Genomic DNA, 22,929 nt, shown 5'->3' with positions numbered 1-22,929 from the left:
CATATAAGACACAAACTTGTTGCTAATATTTGTCACAGTCATTTCTATATGAAAAAAATGCAACCTCCTCTAGAAAGGCACAGGATGCCTGTGATGATTTGCTTTAAGGGCAAAAACATTTCATTTTCTCCCTCCAAACTTTTTTCTTTTATAGTAGATAAGTTTCCTGCCCTTTTGCTTGAAGGTTTAAGGGATTAATACCATGCATGCTTACTTAAAGAAAGGGAAGAAAGTCAACACTATAGGTAGGAGGGAATTAAAAAAGATTTTCTCCAACACGTAATTCAAGAATAACAAACAACTTAGCTTCCTGCTTCCCAATTCTCATGACACATTTCTCAGCTGGGGATCAAGACCCCAAGGAGTATTATAACTAGCATGGCTCTTATGTCTTTCCCAGTTCTTGGGAGGGTGGAAAAAAGTTGAATCCAAAATGACCATAATATAGATGAAATCAACATTAAAACATACAGAATTCAGACTAAATGCAAAGAACAATTTTAGTTCTAGAGGACTAGTGTCGATATATAATCCCCTCCTCTCAAAAGAAAGATGAAAAAAAAAAAAAAAAAGCTAGACTCTTCAAGTCACTTAACCTAACCCCAATTGCCTTGTCAAAAAAAAAATCAAAATGGTGTTGGTGAACTATTTATTAAGCACGGAATGATACACTTTCAGAAATAGTTGCTACTGTGATTTTGCTTAATCGTTGCAAGGGGTGGTGTGTGGAAAGTTATTCAAAATTGTCAAAAACCCCTAAAAGTCTCAATAAAAATGTTTAAATTTTCATTTCAATCTATTTTGTCTTTACACTATAAACATTTTCAGACTACCCCAATCTGTAAGTTTTCTTGTAACAAAACAATTAAGCAGTAATACAATAACCTCATCTTACAGTGCATGTAACATTCCACATCTGTAGCACTCCCAGCTCTATTTTAATTATAGAAACCTATTTTCTATATCTCCTACTTCCCATTCCATTGGGCAAAAAAGAGAACAGAAACATAAATTCCATGTAACAAATATGCAAAACAAATTCCTTCAATGGTTGTATAATGTGCATGTGTACTTATCCTTTGTACCCCAAATCTATCAGTTTCTTGGCAGGAAGTGGGAATCATGGTGGACACCGTATTGATCAAAGTTCTTCAGTTGTTTATTTTTACAGAGTTGTTGTTATTGTATAAACTGCTTTAGTTCTGCTCATTTCAATCTACATCAGTTTATAAAGGTCTGCTAGTTTTTATAATATTGATGTTACAAATTGTTTTTGTGATTATGCTTACTTAACTCACATTAGTTCATCTAAGTATTTCATAAATGTTACTTTGAAATGATCTATTTCCTTATTTGTTGTAGTATAACAGCATTTCATCACATTCATATGCTACAACTAAATTTAGTCATTCCTCAATTGATGGGAATATTTTCAGATACCACTTTTATGCCACCATAAAGATTACTACTATAAATATTTTTGTATATATAGGAGTGTATATATTTTCCTATTTCTTTTATCTCTTTGAGCTACAGACCTCAGAATGGATAGCTAGGTCAAAGTATATGCACTATTTAGTAATTTTTTGTATATAATTTAAAACTGCTTTCCAGGATGCTTGAACCCATTCACATGTATATCCAGTATGTCTGATTTCCCACATCTTTTCCAACATCTATCATTTTCCCTTTTTTTGTCATCTTTGCCAATTTGATTGTTATAAGGTAGAATCTCAGAATTCCTTTTATTTGTATTTCTTGAATTACTTGTGATTCGGAGTATTTTATAGTAGTTATAAATTATTTGAATTTCTTCCTTATATATCTTGGAAACAAGATCTTTATCAGAGAAATGCTACAAAAGTTTTTTCCAGCTAATAATTTCTTTTTTAATCTTAATCTTATTGGATGAAAAAAACCTCTTTACATTTATGCAGTTATTCATTTATCTTCTATGATTCTTTCTATCCTCTGGTCATGAACTTTTTACTATTCATGGATATCAAGCTAATTTTTTCCATATTTCTCTAAATCTTTATTATGTGATCTTTTATATTTATTTAGGTGATATACTTATCTGAAGCTTATATTTGAATGAATTGTGAGCTTTGGTCTAAATATAAATTCTTTCATCTTGCTGTCTAATTTTCCCAGCAGTTTTTTTAATTTTTAGCAAATAGTGAGTCATTATCCTAGTAGCATGAGTCTCTGTGTTTATCAAATATTGGGCTATTAGATACATTTACATATATATATATATATGTAAATGTATCTAATAGCCCAATATATATATGTGTGCATATATATATATATATATATATGTTAATATATATGCTAGGTAACAATTTTTGTTTCATTGACATTTATTTTTTAACCAATACCAAATTATTTTGAGAATTAATGTTTGTAATATAGTTTGGGAAGTAGCACCACTAGGCTCTTTTGTTTCCACTTTTTAAGATTTCCCTTGAAATTCTGACCTTTTTTGCTTCCATAAGAATTTCATTATTTTTTCTAGTTCTTAAAAGCAATATGTATGTATTGGTGTGACACTGAGTAAATAAATTAATTTAGGCAGTACTGTCATTTTAGTTTTTGTTGTTGTTGTTGTTTTGCTGAGGCAATTGAGATTAAATGACTTGCCCAGCGTCACACAGGTGTTAAGTGTCTGAGTCCAGATTTGAACTCGGGTCCTCCTGACTTCAGGGCTGGTACACTATCCACTGAACCACCTAGCTGCCCCTTTAGGATATTTTCTCATCCTATCCATGAGCAATTACTATTTTTCCAATTATTTATTATTTATTTAAAAGGGAATACTAGACTAGAAGTCAGTAGGGAGGCAGAATGATTTGGATTTTGAATACATAGATTCAAATCCTAACTATGCCACATTACTATTATATGTATGACTGAATATGTCTTTGAAAAATCTACTTCCTTAGGTCCATTTTTCTGTTTGTTACATGAAAGAGATGGAATATATATTGCACTGAATTTTAAATTTATATTTATCTATGAAAAAGAGGCTATGCTCTAAGTACCAGCCTAGGAAAGAGAAGACAAGATAACAAAATATTTTCCATTATATTAGGAATACCCCGCCCCCCTCCCCCCCGACATACACACATTATTCATTGACTGGAAACCATTTTTCTAAGCAAAAATGAAAAGTTTTACCAATTCTGACCAGCTGTTTGTTTGTTTGTTTTAAAGAAATAATCTATAGAAACCAGTACCTAATTAGTCAGAATTTATCCAAATCTTCTCTGATATATCTTTCAGGTAAGATAGTTGCAAACACAAGCCACTATACTCCCCATCTCCCAATAATACCCTCAGTATCATTTGCTAGATTCTCTGTGGCAGGGAAGTACAGCCAGGAGTAGTGTTCTTTTCCTTCCTTGGAAAACTTAAAGTAAAACAGCCTGCATACTAGTGCTATCATACACAAATAGAAACAGTAGCCATTAAACTATACATAAGGATCCTGTAGGCCACACAATGACTTAGAAAACCTCATATTGATATTATCTATGTTCTATTTTATTTTTCTTTACTTTGTTAAATATTTCCCAATTATATTTTAATCTAGTTTGGGCTGCTTTTGTGAGTGTTTTGGGGCATGTTTGACATTTCTGTCTTAAGGAGAAACTCTTTTTCATTTTCTTGAAGTCTTTGAATCAGTGCTTATGTAGAGAAAAGTCTAAATCATAAAAGCCAAGTAGTTAAAGAAATATCAGAATAAAATTCAATTATAATTTTCATAGTAATTTTATTTCCATAAATCCAAGATAATATTTCATATGCAATATATACCATACACTTAAATTTATGTATTGGACAGAGTAAATTAATTGTATCATGAATCCTCAAATAAACTATTTTCTAGACATCACAACAAAAAGAAAAGGTTGCAAAAAGGGTATTCTCAATGTTTATTTACTACACTTAATAGTTTGGTTCTTATCAGCAGAATGTGTTAACTTGCTAGTGAAAGAACTACTGAAAGAGCTAGCAATTATATGGTAAGAAATAAAATCAATGGCTGGTGGCACTTTACTATAAAACTGTTCTCAAAAGCCCACCAGCATGAATGATGCTCTGTATTTTGTTTTCTGAGATTTCTCTTTTATCCACTGGCCTGAAAAACTGTATCTTTCCCTCCATAATTTTTAATTAGTCTGTAAGCTGATGAATGAACTGAAAAATTGGCAAAGAATTAGGCCCGTATGACATGGAGAACATGCATAAAAAAGGTCAGAATATAGAAATAAAATAGAACAGTGAAGGCAAAAATACCAGACTTAAAAAACTAAGTCAGGGAAGTTTAGGGCCACGGTTAAAAACAATTCGCCTGCACAGGAAAATTGAAACTCATCATCATCATCTTCATTCTGATGATGCTAAAGACTACTATCACAGATTTATAAAGCACTTTAAAATGCTGGAAAAACAATGAAAAGGCTGTTTGTTCTGTCCAACATGATAACCAAACAAATATATCGAGTCACTGCAGCTACAGAATCTTTATCTTTCACTGAACCTGACCTGCTTCAAATATTTTGGACATTTATTGAAAAAAACTATTTTTCAATCCAGGAAAAAATACCAGCAAATTTTCAAATGATTATAAGCCTACAATGTCCAACTATTTTGACATATAATTACTTTATTCTTTACAAAGGTAAAGAGTGGTAATTACCTCAAAGCATTAACTGGTATTTGTTTTAGGAATTCAGAAAAGAAATTTGGGAGATAAAAACACAATTCTGTTATAGTGTGACAATTTCTTCCTAAACATCACCTCACACTATAAAATCATGCAATAAAAATCACAGAGCTTATGGGGAAAATGGAGTCAGGGGCCCAACACAACAAAAATTTTACCAATGATATAAAAAAAGATAGGAACCTAATAAAAACAGTTTTATACATGTTAAATGGTTAGAAATGCATAAAAACTACAATAAGTAATGATGATATCTGCAGCCTTAGGCTGTTGCTCTGTCTGTATCTGGGTTTCCATAAGGCATGGTGGAAAGTGTATGTAGCAAAGGTTGATCACCTATAGCTCTTCTTGCATCAGAAAATATAGTTAATAAGACAATTTACCTTGAAAAAAGACCTGAGGTATGTATGTTTATAGAAGTAAGTATAGAAAGGGATGCAGTTTGTGAGTTATTGTGATATGGTGAAGTTTTCTGCATTTTCACTGATTCTGAAGAAGAAAACTGCTCATAGGCAAAGTAAAATTTACATTATACTTAAATGTTACCCTAATATATTAGTCTTGCTGGAATACATTTTGGGTTTCAAAGGAAACATAATAACAAAACTGATTGTATTTTTACCCTAGAGCTTTGTAAAAATAGCAATCCATACCTGAGTAATCATGTTATTGAAACCTCAAAATATTAAGAGAAGAGGGTGGAGGAAAGCATAAAGACAATACTGGCAACATTTTAAGACATGGCAATTTTACTCATCTGGTATAATGTTTAATAGTGAGACAAATGACAGCAACCAAATAACTAAGGACAAAAAAACATTATTAAGAGTTATTCTGTGATTACAATGCTCCTTTTATAGTTAATATATCACAAATCCACATTGTTGCTTCTATTGATACATATAATCCCTAACTCCTTAATTATGTTTCTCTCCGCATCCAATGCTCCTTTTATCAATTTAGCTTTTTATAGCAAAATCAGTTTTTTTTTAGTGAACTATTTGTTGAATTTTATTTAATGGATCATATAATTCTCTAGAATATATAACAGAAAAATATGAACAGTTAATTAACTAGCATCTATCCTGTCTCTTTCCTAGCATTTCCTCACCTGCCTTCAGGAAAAAATGCTACAACAAATATGCAGTCAACTACTGTCCAATTATGCTCATAAGTACATGTCTTACTCTGCATAGTTAATCCATCATCTGTCAGAAGAGAGGAAGCATTCTAAATTATTATTCCTCTGGAATCATGGTTTATCACTATATTGATCAAAGTTTTTAAATTTTTCTAGCTTGTTTGCCCTTAGTGTTGCTGATTGTAAAAATTGTTCTGTTTTCTTTATACTTTGTTATCCAATTAGCCTTACCTTTACAGCTCTACCTTTACCCTTTATTCTATACAAGCCATGGAATAGTATTTTCTGAAAGGAAAAGTTAATTTAGAAAATTACCAACAGGATGGGAAGTTGGAATCTGAGAAGACGATTGTGGATTGTGAATTGTGGATCATGGTTCAAAGTAAAGAAATGATAGACTACTGGCCTAGAACAAAGAGCTGGTAAGTATGTATTTATTTAGAGTCTTGAAAATGTAACCAAACATATTTAAAAGAACAGAAAAGAAGAAGAAAAATTGTGTATGAATGTCTCAATAATTTTCTAAGTCTAGGTGAGTTTATTTCCACAACATTTTTCATTCCCATCTCCTCTTTACTTTTACACAGCCACCACCCTCAATCAGGCCCTAATCATTTCTGATGTAGACTCCTGGCAATTAATCATCTCCTAAATGGTCTGCTTCAAATTTCTCCCCCTTTCACTACATCTTTCACATAGATCACAAAGTAATAGCACTGACATGTCTCTTTACTGTTCAATTATCTTCAGAGGCTCCCTATTACTTTTAGAATCAAATGGAATCAAACTTGATTTGGCATTTAAATCCCTTCACAACCTGATTCCTATTTCCAGTTTTATAAATTATTCCCCTTAATGCATTCTTTAGTATAGCCAAACTGGCTTTTTCTATCACTCAGAATTATTGAATTTGTCAAATATAAATATTTCCATACAAAGAATAATAATAAATGAAGATTATATATGAATCTTTGCTTCTTAAATATATTTGACACTTTTTTTTTTTTTTTTTTTGCTATTTTTCCTGTCTCTACTCTGATCTCTAGGCACGGAATGAACTCTTTTCCACCACCACCTCTTTCCTAGTTTCTTTCAAAGAGCAGCCCACAGGCCACCTTTTCTCTGAGGCAGTTCTTGATCTACACAACTGCTAGGGATTACATTACACTATTTATATAAACATTCAGTATATACTCAGATATGGTTACATTTTTCCTCTAATAAAATGTATAATTCTTAAGGGCAGGGACAATTTTATTTCTATCTCTGTATCCCTAGAAGCTGGCACAGCCTCTAGAGCATAGTAAATGCTTGGTGGTATAGTGGATAGAGTGTAATACAGAAAACCTGAGTTTGAATCGTGCCTTAAACAACTGCTGATTGTGTGAAAACAAGGATAAGAATATCTCAGTGTTTTTTTGCTATTCAAATGCTTTTAGGCACATAATGTTTTAGAATTAGGAAGAATGGAATGATAGACTGCAAAAAAAATGTTTACATAATGTTAGATGGTATATATGGTTAAGACTTTTAAAATATATTGCTAAATTTTGTCAAAATTCCCCTTTTTAATTCTGGAGGAGGAAGAAACAAATTGGGAAACCAAGTCATAGGAAAAGAAAATACAACAATATAACAATAAGACTTTAAAAAGTCATTGAATGACCAATCTTGATTTTGAAAGTCTGATGATAAAAGATATTGCCCTTTTTTGAGTACAGAAGGGGTGGCTACAAGTGTGCCACTTAAGATGTGGGATGAGGAGAGAGTGAAGAGACCATAAAGGAAAAAAGAGAAAGAAAAGAAAGAGAAAACAGAAATGGAGACAGAATAGAAAAGGAGAGAGGGGAAAGAAAAAGGAGAGAAAAGAGAGCTTACTTAGTTGAGTGAAGCTGGATAAAGAGAAGGGGAGAGCGATCCAAGGAAAACAGTTCCTGTGGACAAAAAGGAATGCAAAGAACAAGGGAGAGGGGAGAAGGAGCTTTGGAGAAGACAGTTCCCACCTTAGGAGGCCCAGATAGATGATCAAGGTAATGGGATGGGAAGAAAGATCTCCTTGTACTCCTCTAATCCTAAGGGAAGGTTCTAGGTAGAAGGGAGAAGTTGGGGGGAGGTGATGAGGTGGAAAGGGAATTAAAGGTGAAGAGAAGGGGGACAAAGAAAAGACAAAAGAGAGAGAGAGAAGAAAGGGAAATGGAGAGAAGAGAAAGACGAAAGAGAAAGAGAAAATCAATATATATTGTGGAGAAATTGTTCTTAACTTTTTTAATATCATGTATCTCAACCTGGTAAAAATCTAACAAGACCTTCCTAGAATAATGTTTTTAAGTCTATAAAACAAATTTCATAGGATTAAAAAAGAAACCAATTATATTAAAATATATTTATCAAAACATTAAAAATTATGTAAAGAGTACTTGGCACAGGGAGGAAAGGAAAACAGAGAGGAGAGAATTAAGGGGGGAAAATGAAACATTGGATATATTGTCAGACATCATTATTGGGTTGACTGGCTTTTTGTAGATAGGCTTTTATGGGAAAGGGGAATTGGAAAAGTGACTAATATGAAAGACAAATCATAAATAAGATTTTTTTAAAAGATCAATGGAAGTAAAAATTCAATTCAATAAAACTTTTAAGTATTTAACTACATACCAGGCAATGTAACTCAAGGTCAAAACTATGAAAAATTGTTTCTGTGTTCAAGAAGTTTGGGTAATATATAATTATTTGAGGACACAAAAAGCACCAACAACTGGAGAGGTAAGGGTGTATCATTAAGGATTTCATTTAAGAAAAAGTACTTGAGTTGGTCTTCAGTAGCTAAAGATATGAAACAGAAATGAATCCACCCATAAACCTTAACATGTGATGGGCACTGTGCTAAATTCAGAGGATATAAAGAAGGGCATAGATCTATAAAGTTTTATATTACAGATTCCTCTTTATCAAACAATAAGTTATATAGTATGAGTAAAGAGCTCTAAAGTCAGAGAACCTATATTCAAATTCCACCTCTGCCAATTACTACCTATGCAACTTTGGACAAGCCAGGAGCTTCCCTTGGCCTTAGCTTCTACATCTATAAGACTTAAGACTTGATAGGTCCAAGGTTCCTTCTGTGTGGAATGGGTGCTAGACTTCCTTTCCCAAATTAACTAATCAGAGACATCTTTAGGTACAAAGAAAAATCATTTATTTAGTCCCTGCAGGGGAGACCCAAGCACACCTGGGAGCCATCCCAACTCCCACCATGTGCTCCTGGAACCTGGCCAGCTCCTGGCCTTTCAGGTTTAAGAAAAGACCTAAGCGTTTTCACTGGATAGACTAAAAGGAAGTAACCATCCTTGACCAACTGTCACCAATGTTGTCTGCTTTTTGTGGGTCACATCACTTCCTGTGGGTCTGACCTTTAGAGACCATGTGACCTTGCAATCTAGAGTTCAAGACCTGATTTTCCCACTCTGGGAATAGGGATCGTGTGACAGTCTCAAACTGAGAAAATGGCACCCAATCAGTCCTATTCACTTCTAGATCTATAAAAACAATGCAAAGAGATATGAAATATTTGGAATTTAATAAAATAGATCTTGATATCTTGCATGAAAAACTAGATAGAAATAGCATTAAGGAAAACAAAAAGATGGGAAAAGAAGCTATATTAGATAGGGTATACACAGAAGAGGTCTATGCTATGTGCAACATATATGGTTAGGAACTTTGAATGAGTGATTTTCAAGATATATGAAAAAGAGATTATCAAACACTTGGGAAATATTGAACTTATTACAAAAAGATGAATACGAATACATTGATAACTACATTTAGTTAATAGCTAAGGAAAGAAGTCAAGTTTTTGCAACAATAGTCACTTTAATCATACAATTAGTTGAAAGGTATAGAGGATGCAAAATTCCATTGTGTTTATCGTCTTTCCCATACAAATGGTAAAATCACAGAAGTCTTTAACTAATGTAACAAAAACAACTTTTTTTTCACCAACTCTCTGATTATTAATATCTGCCAAAGGTGTTTGCTACTGTCATAGAAATATCCTGGTACAAAGTTCAAATGGAAGAGGGATTTCCTAAAGATCGTGAAGTTTTTCAAGTTTTACTGTTTGCAAATCACACTGTGATAATTTCATCAAGCATCACAATACTGCAAGGTGTCCCTAATTAGATATTCAATCATGTAAAATGAAAATAAAATATCCAGAGATTCTAACTAAATTTTATAAAAAGTAAATGGGAAGAAGAAATGACAGTGACTAAGAAAAAAAAATCTGTCTTCACTCAAGAACTTTATTACAATTCATATGAACATGGTATTAATGAAGCTAAAATTACTCTATACCATATTCCATGGCTACAAACTGCAATTCTTAGCCCTAAACCAAAGACCTTGCAAGTGAATACCACTGAATATAAAACTAAGAGAGCCAGTTCCTTTCTCACTAAAGATAATTTGCATTCAACCAACCACTTACAAGTTATTTTCCTCTAACATATTAATATCAATCATATAAAAGTCCCCCAGTTATAGAAAAACACTTAAATTTTTCATCTAATTAGCAGAATATATTCAATGCCAAAAGACAGTTCAAAAGAAACCAAATGGCAAACAAAGTGAACACCCAACAGTGTTTATTTTTAGATCTGTCAGTTGAGGATCTCAATCTATTTCAAACTTGCTGATTTTGGAAGGAAAACATATAAAACAAAAGAAATAATTTGCAAGTGAACACATAGACGGGACCAATATACAAAAAATTTTTTTTCAGTATCAATATTATCAATGGATAAACTTTTAAATTTAATTAATTAATTAATTAATCAATTAATCAATCTCATTTTAACAAAGGACTCTTATTATGCCCTTAATTTTTAAATTTTTTCTTAAGTTTATTTTATTCCTTAGAAAATAGATTTTCTTAGATTGTAAACAGTAAATGATACTAGATTAAATATGAAATATACACAATATTACAGATGTACAAATGTATATCACAATATACATAATACTATACATGTATATATTCACATGTATAATATACACATAAATACTATGTATATTTGCTTATATATTACATACAATACAACATATGAAAAATACTTTGAAAACTGTAAAACCTCAATACAAATATAAGGTTCTATATACCTACCTTAAGAAACACAGAGGGCTCAGACTTCTCAATTGAATCTATTAAGAACTACATGTGAAAAAAGTCTAGAAAATTGTATTGAATCAATCAATTTCATTTGATTGGCATTTTAAAGGAGGTCTTTAATCAATCTGGAAGGAGATAAAAACCATTGGATTAAGCAGAATGATGCCACCAAAAAAAGCGTTTGGGGATAGGCTGAAGAAATGTGTCCAAGTCATTTGGTTTTACATAAAACAGCAAACCAGTTTGGAACCAGGGCAATTTCTTGTGAGGATGGAAGTCAGAGGGGTTCTGAGGAGCCCCTGAGGACTCTTCTGAGTGTGTGTGGAGGTTCAGGGTAAGTAGAGCTCAGGGCTCTCTCTCCTTGATGAGTGGAGGCCTTATGGATTTGTGAATAGTGAAGGGCCACAGTTCCTAGCAGTGGCCTTGAATATCACTAAAATAAAAGAACAGTGTCTGCAAGGGGAGACTAGTACAAACTAATTAACACTGAAGAAAGGCAACTTTTCGATGCTACAAAAAGCCCAGCAGAAAAAACATACCACATCCAATATGTGATATTCTGGCGGGAGGGGAGGGAGAGGGGAGGGAGAGGGGAGTGAGGTACAAGGACCCCAAAAGGAGAGAAAAGGATTGACAGCAAACAGGATTGGATAATATTGAGCCCACTTTCACTGAGACTCTTCATGCTCTGGTGGGAGTATGTGCCAGACTTTGGGGAGGGGGGGTATGTTTTATACCTAAAGTTTTCACTATATGGGACATCTTGGTAAATACTTCTCATAAAGACTAATTAAAAATGGTTAATTGATACTGATGATAAACATGGTGGAAACCTGTAAACTCCTCAAACTCCTTCAACTTCCCCAAAGATATCACAGCATTGCTCTGGAGACTCAGCTTTCCCGTGCAAATGCGAGTGTGGAAGGGGAACATCATAATATGCACTATATGTGCTTTTATTAGTACTCATTTTACTCTTTTTTCCCCCATGCAGATTTTCTAGTGTGGATTCCAACTGTTTTTTTTTTTTTTTTTTTTTTCACACAGTTGAACTAGTGAGATCCATAGCACTGGTACACCTTGTTTGTGTTAATGAGCAAATAGAAAGTAGGGACTGGACCTATGATTTCAGTGATACAGGGAACTACAAGATGATGAAATTCTCTCTTTCAATGAAGCCAGCAGTTCCTACAATTAAGAGTCTTGGAGATTGCCTAGGGCATTGAGACATTAAATGATTTGCTCCGGATCACATAGCCATTGTATAGTAGAAAAAAGATAAGAACCCAGTTCTCTTTAGTCTAAATGTCAGTTCTCTAGCCATTACCTAACACTGCTTCTTTGTATTTAAATGAATATTAAGATTAAAATTATACTTTTTTTTTTGCTGAGGCAACAGGGGTTAAGTGACTTGCCCAGGGTCACACAGCTAGGAAATGTTAAGTGTCCAAGGTCAAATTTAAACTCAGGTCCTCCTGATTTCAGGGCTGGTGTTCTATCCACTACACTACCATACAACTTTCAGGAAAAGAAATTAAAGCCATTTCTAATCATATGAAAAAATGCTCTAAATCATTACTGATTAGAAAAATGCAAATTAAGACAATTTTAAGGTACCACTACACACCTCTCAGATTGGCCAAGAGTAACAAAAAAATACATGTTGGAGGAGATGTGGAAAAACTGGGACACTACATTATTGGTAGAGTTGTGAAGTGATCCAACCATTCTGGAGAGCAATTTGGAACTATACCTAAAGGACTATAAAACTGTACATACCCTTTGCTCCAGCAGTTTTCTACTGGACCTGTATCCCAAAGAGATCTTAAAGAAGGGAAAGGGACCCACGTGTGCAAAAAATGATGGTAATAGCCCTTTTGATGATGACAAAGAACTGGAAACTAAATGGATGCCCATCAATTGGAGAATAACTGATTAAGTTATGTTATACAAATGTTATGGAATATTACTGTTCTATGAGAAATGAGAACAGGCTGATTTCAGAAAAGCCTTGAAAAACTTACATGAACTGAGGCTGAGTAAAGTAAGGAGAACCAAGAGAACATTGTACACAACAAAAGCAAATAATTGATTTTGATTGACATGGCCCTTTTCAACAATAAGGTAATTCAGGACAATTCCAATGGTTTTGTGATTGATGAAGAGAGCCATTTGCATCCAAAGACAGGACTGTGGGAAATAAGTGTGGATCACAACATAGTATTTTCACCTTTTTTTGGTTGTTGTTGTTTGTCTTTTTTTTTCTTGTATTTCTTTTTTAATTTTTGCTGATTTTTTATGTGCAGCACAATGAATATGGAGATATGTTTAGAAGAATTCCACATGTTTGACCTATATCAGATTGCTCTCTTGCAGGGCATGAAAAAAAAATTGGAACACTAGGTTTTACAAAGATGAATGTTGAAAACTATCTTTGCATGTATTTAGAAAAATAAAATACTATTTAAAAAAAGATTAAAGTCATATAGAAAGTAATTCTGAAGTTTCAAAGAAAATAAGTCTGTTTTGCAGCCCTTTTCTCCATAACAGAATGCATTTACTTACCAACTGAAATTCACTCCTGCGGCTATAGGCTTCCTTGATGCCAGAATCCCTCCAAAGAGCACTCAGAGCAGGTACATATAGTTGAAAAGTGGCAGGTTCAACAGGCATCCCAGCTTTATTTTCAAAGGCCATTAAGAACATCCCATGCTTTTCATTCTCTGAATATTGCCAAGGAATACCGAGCTTGTCTCGAGCATCAACTAGAACCCTTGAGCCCTATGAAACATAAGACATTATAATAACTAGTATGAAAACAGTTAAAGAACTTGACTGTCAAAATTTTTAAACTGTATCTTACAAGCCATGATACTTAATTACAATAATTAATAATAATTTAGATTTCTGATGTCTCTGTTCTTTAAGAGCTCAATTTGTGACATCACTTTACTAAAAAACAAACAAACAAACAAAATAAATGTGTATATATAAATGCATGCATCATATCTTAATTCTCATTCATTTAAACGATTTTTGAAAAGGAACCTGGTTTGAAGGAAGAAAGTCTGGGAAAAGCATTATTTTAAGGACAAAATTGATCTGGATTTCCAAATAATTTTTAAAAAATTTCTTATTAACTAGTTAAGTAAATAACTTGAAACTTGAAGGACTTTTTTTTTTTTTTTTCAAATTTCAATTTAATTTTTCAATTACCAAACATTTTTTTCTCTTCCATTCCTACCCCCTGTATAATCTGAAAGAAAACAAAAAACCTTTATAACAAATAAATAATATTTCAAAATAAAAAACAAACAAACAAATTTTCATACTGGCTATATCCAAACAATATGTTTCACTTTCTCTATTTAGTTCCTCATCTCTGTCAAGGGATGGACAGCATAGCTCATCATCAGTTCTCTGGAATCAAGCTTGGTCATTGTAATTAATCAGAGTTCTTAACTCTCTTCAGAGTTATTTGTTTTTAGTGTGGTTGTTAGCATATATTGATATCCTGATTCTGTTCAACTTGTTGGGCATTATTTTATATAAAACCTTTCCAGGTGTTTTTGAATTCATATCCAACTTATATTAAAATCCAGTAGTGTTCTATTAAATTCATAAAACATAATTGTTCAGCCATCCTCATATGTGATGGCTCTTTACTTATTTTCTAGTTCTTTGCTAATGCAAAACAAATATTTCTGTACATATGGGTCCCTTTTCCTCTTTCTTTGATCTTTCTAGGGTATAAGCCTAATAGAAGTATTTCTGGGTCAAAGGACATGAACTGTCTAGTAAATTTGGGGATATGTTTTCAAATTTTATTCCAGAATAGCTGGACAGATCCACAATTCCACCAACAGTCAACATGTCTGTTTTTCCAAGGATACTTCAACATTTGACATTTTTGTCTATCTGAAGGGTGGGAGGTGGAACCTCAAAGTTGCTTTATTTTATATTTTTCTAATAATTAGCAATTTGAAGAATTTTCAGCATATAGATTTTGACAGCTTCTTTTGAGAACTATTTGTTCATTTCCCTTACCCGTTATCAATTGAGAATGGCTCTTATTATTATGAATTTTAATCCATTCTTTACACACCTTAGAAATGAGATTTTAAATATTTCCCAATTAATTATTTTCTTTTTACTTTTTGTTAGGTTTTGTTTGTACAAAATCTTTTCAATTCTATGTAAACCAAAATTTTCGCAGTTTTTCTCAAGTTCAATATCCTTTCTCTCACAGCTGGGGTCTTTGGGTTTATCAAGTAGTTCTAGATTTCTTTGCTTTTGCATATTATATACCTAATCTCAGCTACTAATCAGTTTATTTTTTTAAAAACAGAATTGTTTCTTCAATAGAGAACAGTTGAGAATTCCTTCATTGCAAAGGTAGACTATAAATGTAGAACATACATATTATGCAAATACCGTCAAATACAATTATCGTTCTCTTAAAATATTTTTTTTTCTCATTTTGAAACTTTTCTTGCAAGGCATTGTTTAATGGGTATAGAAAAGATAAGGTATATATATTATAGAAATAATCTGATGTGAAAATAGAAGACAAAAATAATGATATATATATATTTTTAAAAATGTACATACACTGAATAGGAAAAATGTCAATATGTGGCACAATAAAGTGTATGTGGGGAGGACGGGAGGGAGGAACGGAAGGAATGAAAGAGGGGGAGAAGAGACAGAGAGAGAAAGAGAGAAAGGCAGAGAGAGTTCAAGCACCAAGATGGAGGAGAGAAGGCAGGAAGTTGCCTGAACCCCCATTTCCCTGGGAAACAACATTAAATAGGGCTTTATTCTGGAATGAAACTATTTACCAAATTAAGATAATGTAGAAAGACTTTGGAAAAGGTCTGTCTCAGGTGAAAGGGTAGTGTAGCCCAGCACAGGTGCAGTATGAACCAAGCCAGCGAGAGGCTCTTAGCTGCAGCACAGATAAGCAACCAAAGACCTTTTGTCCTGGTTCAGCAGGCCAGTGGAACAGCAGATCCACCATGAGGCTTATAGCCCTAGTGCAGAAGGCAAATTGCCAGTTTCTCAGACCCAGCATGGAAAGACCAAGTCCTTGGCCTGCACAAGAAGCTTGGGGCAGTGCTTAACTTTAAAAGTTAAAAATAGGCTAAAAAAATGAGTAAGAAACAGAAAAGCTAATTGTGACAACAGGGAAGTTCCAAACTCAAACTTAGAAGAGGACAACAATGGCAAAATGGTTATATGGGAAGCCTCAAAGAGTAACATGAATTGATCTCAAGTTCAAAAAATTCTCTTTACAGAGCTCAAAAAAAGATTTTCAAAATGTAGTAAAAATCAAGGAAAAAAAGAAGGACAGCTTGGAAAGTAAGGCACAAAAACTGATTGAAGAAAAACAATTTCTTTAAAAGTAAAATTGGCAAAATAGAAAAAGAGGTGAAAAAGCTAACTGAAAAAAATAACTCCTTAAAAATTAAGATTGAGCAAGTTAATGACTCTACAAAAATTAAAAGAATCAAAAAATATAAGAAAATGTAAAATACTTTTATTGGAAAAAAGCAACTACCTAGAAAACAGAGCCAGGAAAGGAAATTAAAAAATTATTGCAATGCCTAAGACATAATCAAAAAGAGAATTTGGACAATGTTTTAAGAAACTCAAGGAAAAATGCCCTGAAGTCCTAGAACGAGAGGACAAAACGGTCATTAAAATAATGTACCAAGAATGTAACAAAGTCCAGGGTATATTGCAGCCAAATTCCAGAATTATCAGGCTAAAGCAAAGATACTGCAGACAGTCAGAAGGAAAGAATTCAAGTAACAACAAGATACAGTTAGGATTACACAGGACTTAGAAGTTTCTACATTAAAGAATCAGAGAACTTGGAATATGATATCCTGAAAGGCAAAAGAGTTCGGATTACAAGAATCAAGATCAAATAAGAATCTACTACCCAACAAAATTGAACATAATCTCTTTTAGGGGAAAAGATAGATACTCAATGAAATAGAAGACTTTCAAATTTTCCTGATAAAAATATCAGAGATGAATGAAAAACTTTATCTTCAAATATAAGACTCAAGAGAAGCATAAAAAGGTAAACAAAAAATGGAAAAAAAACCGCCACATGTTATTCAATTCGATAAAGCTGTTTACATTCCTATATGGAAAGATGATCTTTGTAACTCTTAAGAACTGCATTTCTAGTAGGACATAAGAAAGAGTATACATAGGCAGAGGGTGTGTGGATATAAGTTGACTTTGATGAGATGATATAAAAAAATAAGGGGTTAAAAAAAGGATTATACTGGGAGAAAAGAAAAGGGGAAGCAGAGTAGGCTAAATTACATGCAAAACTCCTATTACTATAAAGGGAAAGAAGGGAGGGTGTGTGTATTATCTAAATCAAATTCTCATCAGATTTGCCTCAAAGAAGGAATAATATATATACACTTAGAATAATATATATATATACTTACTCTACAGGTAAGTAGGAGGGGAAAAAAGAAAAGGGGGTGCTGATAGAAGGATGAGCAGATTGAAGGAGGTGGTAGTCAGAAGCAAAAAAATTGGTAAAGAGGGATAGAGTGAAAGGAGAGAGAAAAGTATAAACTGGGAAAAATAGAGGGAAATACACAGTAATCATAATTGTGAATCTGAATGGGATGAACTCTCTCATAATATGGAAATAGATAGCAGAATGGATTAAAAACCAGAAGGCTATATAATATGGTGTTTACAAAAAAATAGATTTGGAGCAGAGAGAAATATATAGAATAAAAGTAAAAGATTGAAGTTGAATGTATTTGCTTCAGCTGAATTTTAAAAAGCAGGGGTAGAAATCTTGGTCTCAGACAAAGCAAAAGTAAAAATAGATCTAAATGAAAAAGAAAAAGAAGCAAACTATATTTTGCTATTACAATAAAGTGATATCAATACTAAATATATATGTATCAAGTGATATAGCGTCCAAATTCTTAGAGAAAAGTTAACAGGAAGAGACAAGAAAACTATATTAGTGGGTAACCACAACCTCCCTTTCTCAGAACTAGATAAATCTAACCACAATATAAACAAGAAAGAAGTTAAGGAGGTGAATAAAATTCAAGAAAAGTTGGATACGACAGACCTCTGGAGAAAACTTAATGAGAATAGAAAGGAATGTATCTTTTTCTTAGCAGTACATGGCACCTACACAAAAACTCACTACACATTATTGGATGAAAACTTCACAATCAAATGCAGAAACACAAAAATATTATATGCATTCCTTTTGGATGATGATGCAATAAAAATTACATAATAAAGAGCCATGGAAAGAAAGACTAAAAACTAACTGAAAATTAATCTAATGCTAAAGGATAGATTGTGTCAAATAACAAATTATGGAAACAATCAATTATTTCTTTTTTCTTTGTGAATGTGAACATCACTTTCTTATTTTCATTTATTTATTTTTGAACAATCAATTACTTCATCAATATGACAACAATAAGACAAAACTTATGGGATGCAGCCAAAGCAGTTCTTACAGACAATTTTATATCTCTAAATTCTTACATAAATAAAAGACAAAGAAGAAATCAATGAATTTAGTATGCAAGTAAAAAAACTAGAAAAAGAATAAACTGAAAGTCCCAATTAAATACCAAATTAGAAATTCTGAAAAATTAATAAAATTGGAAGAAAAGTATTGAAATACTAAATAAATGTAAGAGTTGACTTAATGAAAAAAAAAAAAACACACCCATAAAATAGAGAGAGCCTTGGTTAATATGGTTTTCTTTAAAAAGCAAATTAGGAGAGCAAGAAATAGTTTGATTTTTCTTTTGCAATATGACTAATATGGAAGCGGTTAACATGACTGCACATATATAACCTGTATTAGATTGCTTGCTTGCTGCCAGAGGGTGTGGGAGGGTGGGAAGGGAAAGGTGAGGCAGAGAAAGTGGGGAGTGGGGAATGGAGAAAAATTTGGAACTCAAAATCTTACAGAAATGAATACTGAAAATTATCATTACATGTAATTAGAAAACAATACAATTAAGTATAAAAGGAAAAGAAAAATAAATTAACTAATCAATGGGAATACTGTCATCTTCACCAAGCAAAAGATGTTAGTCCTTTTACCTACACTAGTATGGATAAGTCTATTCTGCTTTTAACCTATTTTTTTCTGCCTAATTTCACATTATGTCTCTTCAGACACTCCATGTTCACATTCTTTTTCCCATCCCTATGAATTGGCACTTTGGATCCTTACTTTCCTTCAAAGTATTTTCATACTACTTTCAGCAATACTCCAGCTTTGAGACAATAGGAATGGTTGCAAATTAGAGGTGCTTAATTCATGGAATTGAATTAAAATTAGGCTTCTTTATCTAATGTCATATACTCTATGTAAACATATCAGCTAAATGATTTTAAAAACCTGTATGTTTTAACTGGGCACTTACTAAGTCCAAGGTTGTGTGATTCACTGAGGAATCCAATATAGTGCTTGACCTCAAAGAACGCAACAATCTAGTTGAGTATAAACATAACATATTTTTACTTGTACTGTTAGGTAAGTACTACTTACCTAACTCTACTAGCATAGAGTTTGAAGTGGTCAACAAAGATAGCACTGCATATTAAAATGAATGAATGAAAGAATAAATAAAAAAAAATTGACTTAGAATCAAAAGCTCTTGATTTGCTCAGCTCTGTCATCTCCCAAGATCACATCTATCAGAACCTCAGGGGTCATCTAGTCTAACCTCCTCAAGGCAAATCATTTGATTGTTAGACTTTGGTTTCCTCATCTAATAAACAAAGGCTTTTGAACTATGTGATAGCTAAGATAATTTACAATTCTCCTTAAAAAATGGACAGGCTTCAAATATGTTCAGAAATTACAGATTCCTACTCTGCCGCTTTCCCTTCTAGTCTGAGCCTCATTACTCTATTTCTCCCTTTTACCTCATCCCTAAAGGGAGAGAATACAAAAGAAAACATGGCAGGTGTAGAATGCAGAAAAACTTTACAATAAAGTTTTTTTTGTTTGTTTATTAAGTATTTCAACCTCTAATACAGTGAAGAACGTCTGACACCCAAGATTTATCTTTTTATGAAGCATTTGTATAATATAAAAAGTTCTTTATATGGAATATAACTTCATTTCCAAATTAAAACTGTACCTTTAAGAGCTTAATGTTTTTCATTACCAAGAAAGAGAAGACCAGAAACCTGAACATTCATTTACCAAAACTGTAGTTTTTAACCACTGCATAAACTCAACTTTCCCTAATGATTAGGGTGAACCTAGACCTGATTTGAAATCAGCTAGTTGGGTCTGGCAAAAAAACTGTCTTGTGTCCTCATTGAATAAGTTCACCAAAGCAGGCTGGAGTCAATCCAAATTAACTTCCCTCCCAAACAGGAAGAGGAGACTTCTAATTTCTCTTTTAAAAATCAAGTTAAAAAGGGGTAGCTATTGCCAAACTTTGTTTTAAAGGAATTAATTAATATGGGCAAAAGAGTATTTTTTTAACTAAGAAAGAAAAGAATCCCAACATCTCCTCTAAATCCTCAGAATTATTTCAGTAAGCCATTCCTTTCTTGTTAATTCTGTCCTCTACTTGAGACTTAAGATTCAGGGAAGGTATCTACACTTGAAATCTGAGTGGTTTTATTCCAGGATACCAAGTGTAAACTAAAAACTCCTCAGAAGAGAGATGTTTGTTAGTACTATTGTATTTATGATTCAGTTATTTAATAGTGTACATTTGATATATTAATGTTAATGTATTAGCTATTATTACTCTCCTATTACACAGAGGTGATAGAAGGAAGTCTAAAAAGTTTTTACTTAAAGGTATAAATGAGGAAGCTAGGAAACACAGACCTGAAAAATACTTAATAATTTAAAAATCCCAACTTTCTAAAAATAAAAATTAAACTCCTTAAAAACTGCACATTTGTATCAAACCAATGAAAAAAGTCCCAAAGTGAAGAATAATTTACTTCATTCTTAAATGACCTTATAATGATGGAGTCTTTTAATTTTAGCATTATAATTTCTTAAGTCAACAGATATTTCTTGCAGTTATTTCAAATGTAAAAAGCTAAACAGTCTCAAGAGTCCAAACTTAAAAGTTTACAATTTAAACCTCTAATCAAAGAATGTATAATTTATGTGTGTTTGGGAATTTTTCATTTTATCGGATGGTCAGTGACCAAAGGAATAAATTTAATTCTCTCATTTCAAAATACATTTTTCTTTATTAGTCCTTAATGTTGTAAATCCATCCTTTATTGTTAAAATTTAACCAAAAAATTATTAAATGAAAATAAAATGGAACTAGCATTCTACAGACTAAAAAGAGCCACATTAGCAACAAATTTAAGCTTTCACTAAATTAGAAAGAAACATATGTATTTGGAATGCTTTACTCGTTAAAATGGATTAGGGCTGATTTACTTTGACCAATATTTAGTTTAAGAGATGTCAACAAAAATGTAAACAGGATACAATTCTTTAAATTAATGGAAAAAAAAAAAACAAGCAAAGAAAGCTCTCAATTTCTCCTCCCAAAAACTACATTGAGTTAAAAAACCAAACTTTTTAGAGGTAGGGATCAAAACTCTTAGTACCTTTTAAGTAAAAAATTAGATAGTTTCTTTCTTGCCTAGTTTTTAAAATGCAAGATTCAAAGAGAAAAGGGCAGCTTAACATATAACCACACTGAAAGAAAGCCAACTATACCACACAAGCAACCCTTCAATGTTTATTAATCATTTAATATGTGCAAGGCATTTTGTGAGGTCACTGAGAAGTGGAAGAAATAAAATATGATGTTCCAGGAGAAAAAAATACAGCTGAAGAACAGTGTATTACAATAGAAAAAAGCACTGGATAAAGGCATCACAAAACCTAGGTACTATGTCTCTATTTACTAATAGCCTCTATTATTAATTAGATGTATGATTTTGGCTAAAGTCTATTCCTTGGGGACTATATCCTCAAAGTCACCAAACACTGTACATACTTAACCCAGCAATACCTCTACTAAACTTATACCTTTTTTAAAATCTTTTTTTTAAATTAAAGCTTTTTATTTTTCAAAACATATGCATGGACAATTCGTCAACATTAGCCCTTGTAAAACCCTGTGTTCCTATTCCCCCCCTTTCCCATGCCCTCCCCTAGATTGCAAGTAGTCCAATATATATATTAAACATTGTAGAAATATATATTGGATTTTATATATATATATATACACACATATTTATACAATTATCATGCCGCACAAGAAAAAAAGCAAACAACAATAGAAAGAGTAGAAATGCTGTGTTGTGTTCCACACTCTATTCCCACAATCCTCTCTCTGGGTGTAGATGGCTCTCTTCATCACTGAACAATTAGAACTGGTTTGAATCTTCTCATTGTTAAAGAGAGCCATGTCCATCAGAATTGATCATTGTATAATATTGATGTTGCCGTGTACAATGATCTCCTGGTTTTGTTCATTTCACTCAGGATCAGTTCATGTAGGTCTCTCCAGGCCTTCCTGAAATCATCCTGTTGATCATTTCTTACAGAACAATAATATTCCACAACCATGCCATTTTCCAACTGATGGGCATTCACTGTTTCTGGTTCCTTGCCACTATAATAAGGGCTGCCACAAACATTTTTGCACACACAGGTCCCTTTTCCTTCTTTAAGATCTCTTTGGGATATGGGTCCAGTACAAACAATGCTGGATCCAAGAGTTTGGACAGAGTTTCCCCCACATCCTCTCCAGCATTATCTTTTCCTGTCATCACTAAAATCAGCATGAAGAACCATTTGCACAAAAAATATTTATAACAGCTCTCCTTTTAGAGGCAAAGATCTTGAAACTAAGG

General features: G+C 32.6%; 1 protein-coding gene across 1 annotated transcript in view; it reads right to left on the bottom strand.

Annotated features, from left to right (window-relative positions):
- GNA12 (G protein subunit alpha 12) overlaps positions 1-22,929 on the bottom strand; it is a 131,227-nt gene that overhangs the window by 56,864 nt on the left and 51,434 nt on the right. The window contains exon 2 of the mRNA XM_031941096.1: positions 13,609-13,824. Within this exon, the coding sequence (XP_031796956.1) occupies positions 13,609-13,824 (216 nt within the window). The remainder of the gene's footprint in view (positions 1-13,608; positions 13,825-22,929) is intronic.

The sequence above is a fragment of the Sarcophilus harrisii genome, chromosome 1, assembly GCF_902635505.1.
Source record: "Sarcophilus harrisii chromosome 1, mSarHar1.11, whole genome shotgun sequence".
Classification (NCBI taxonomy): domain Eukaryota; kingdom Metazoa; phylum Chordata; class Mammalia; order Dasyuromorphia; family Dasyuridae; genus Sarcophilus; species Sarcophilus harrisii.
The sequence above is the reverse complement of the archived record's forward strand: the minus strand, read 5'-3'. Positions and strand labels throughout refer to the sequence as shown.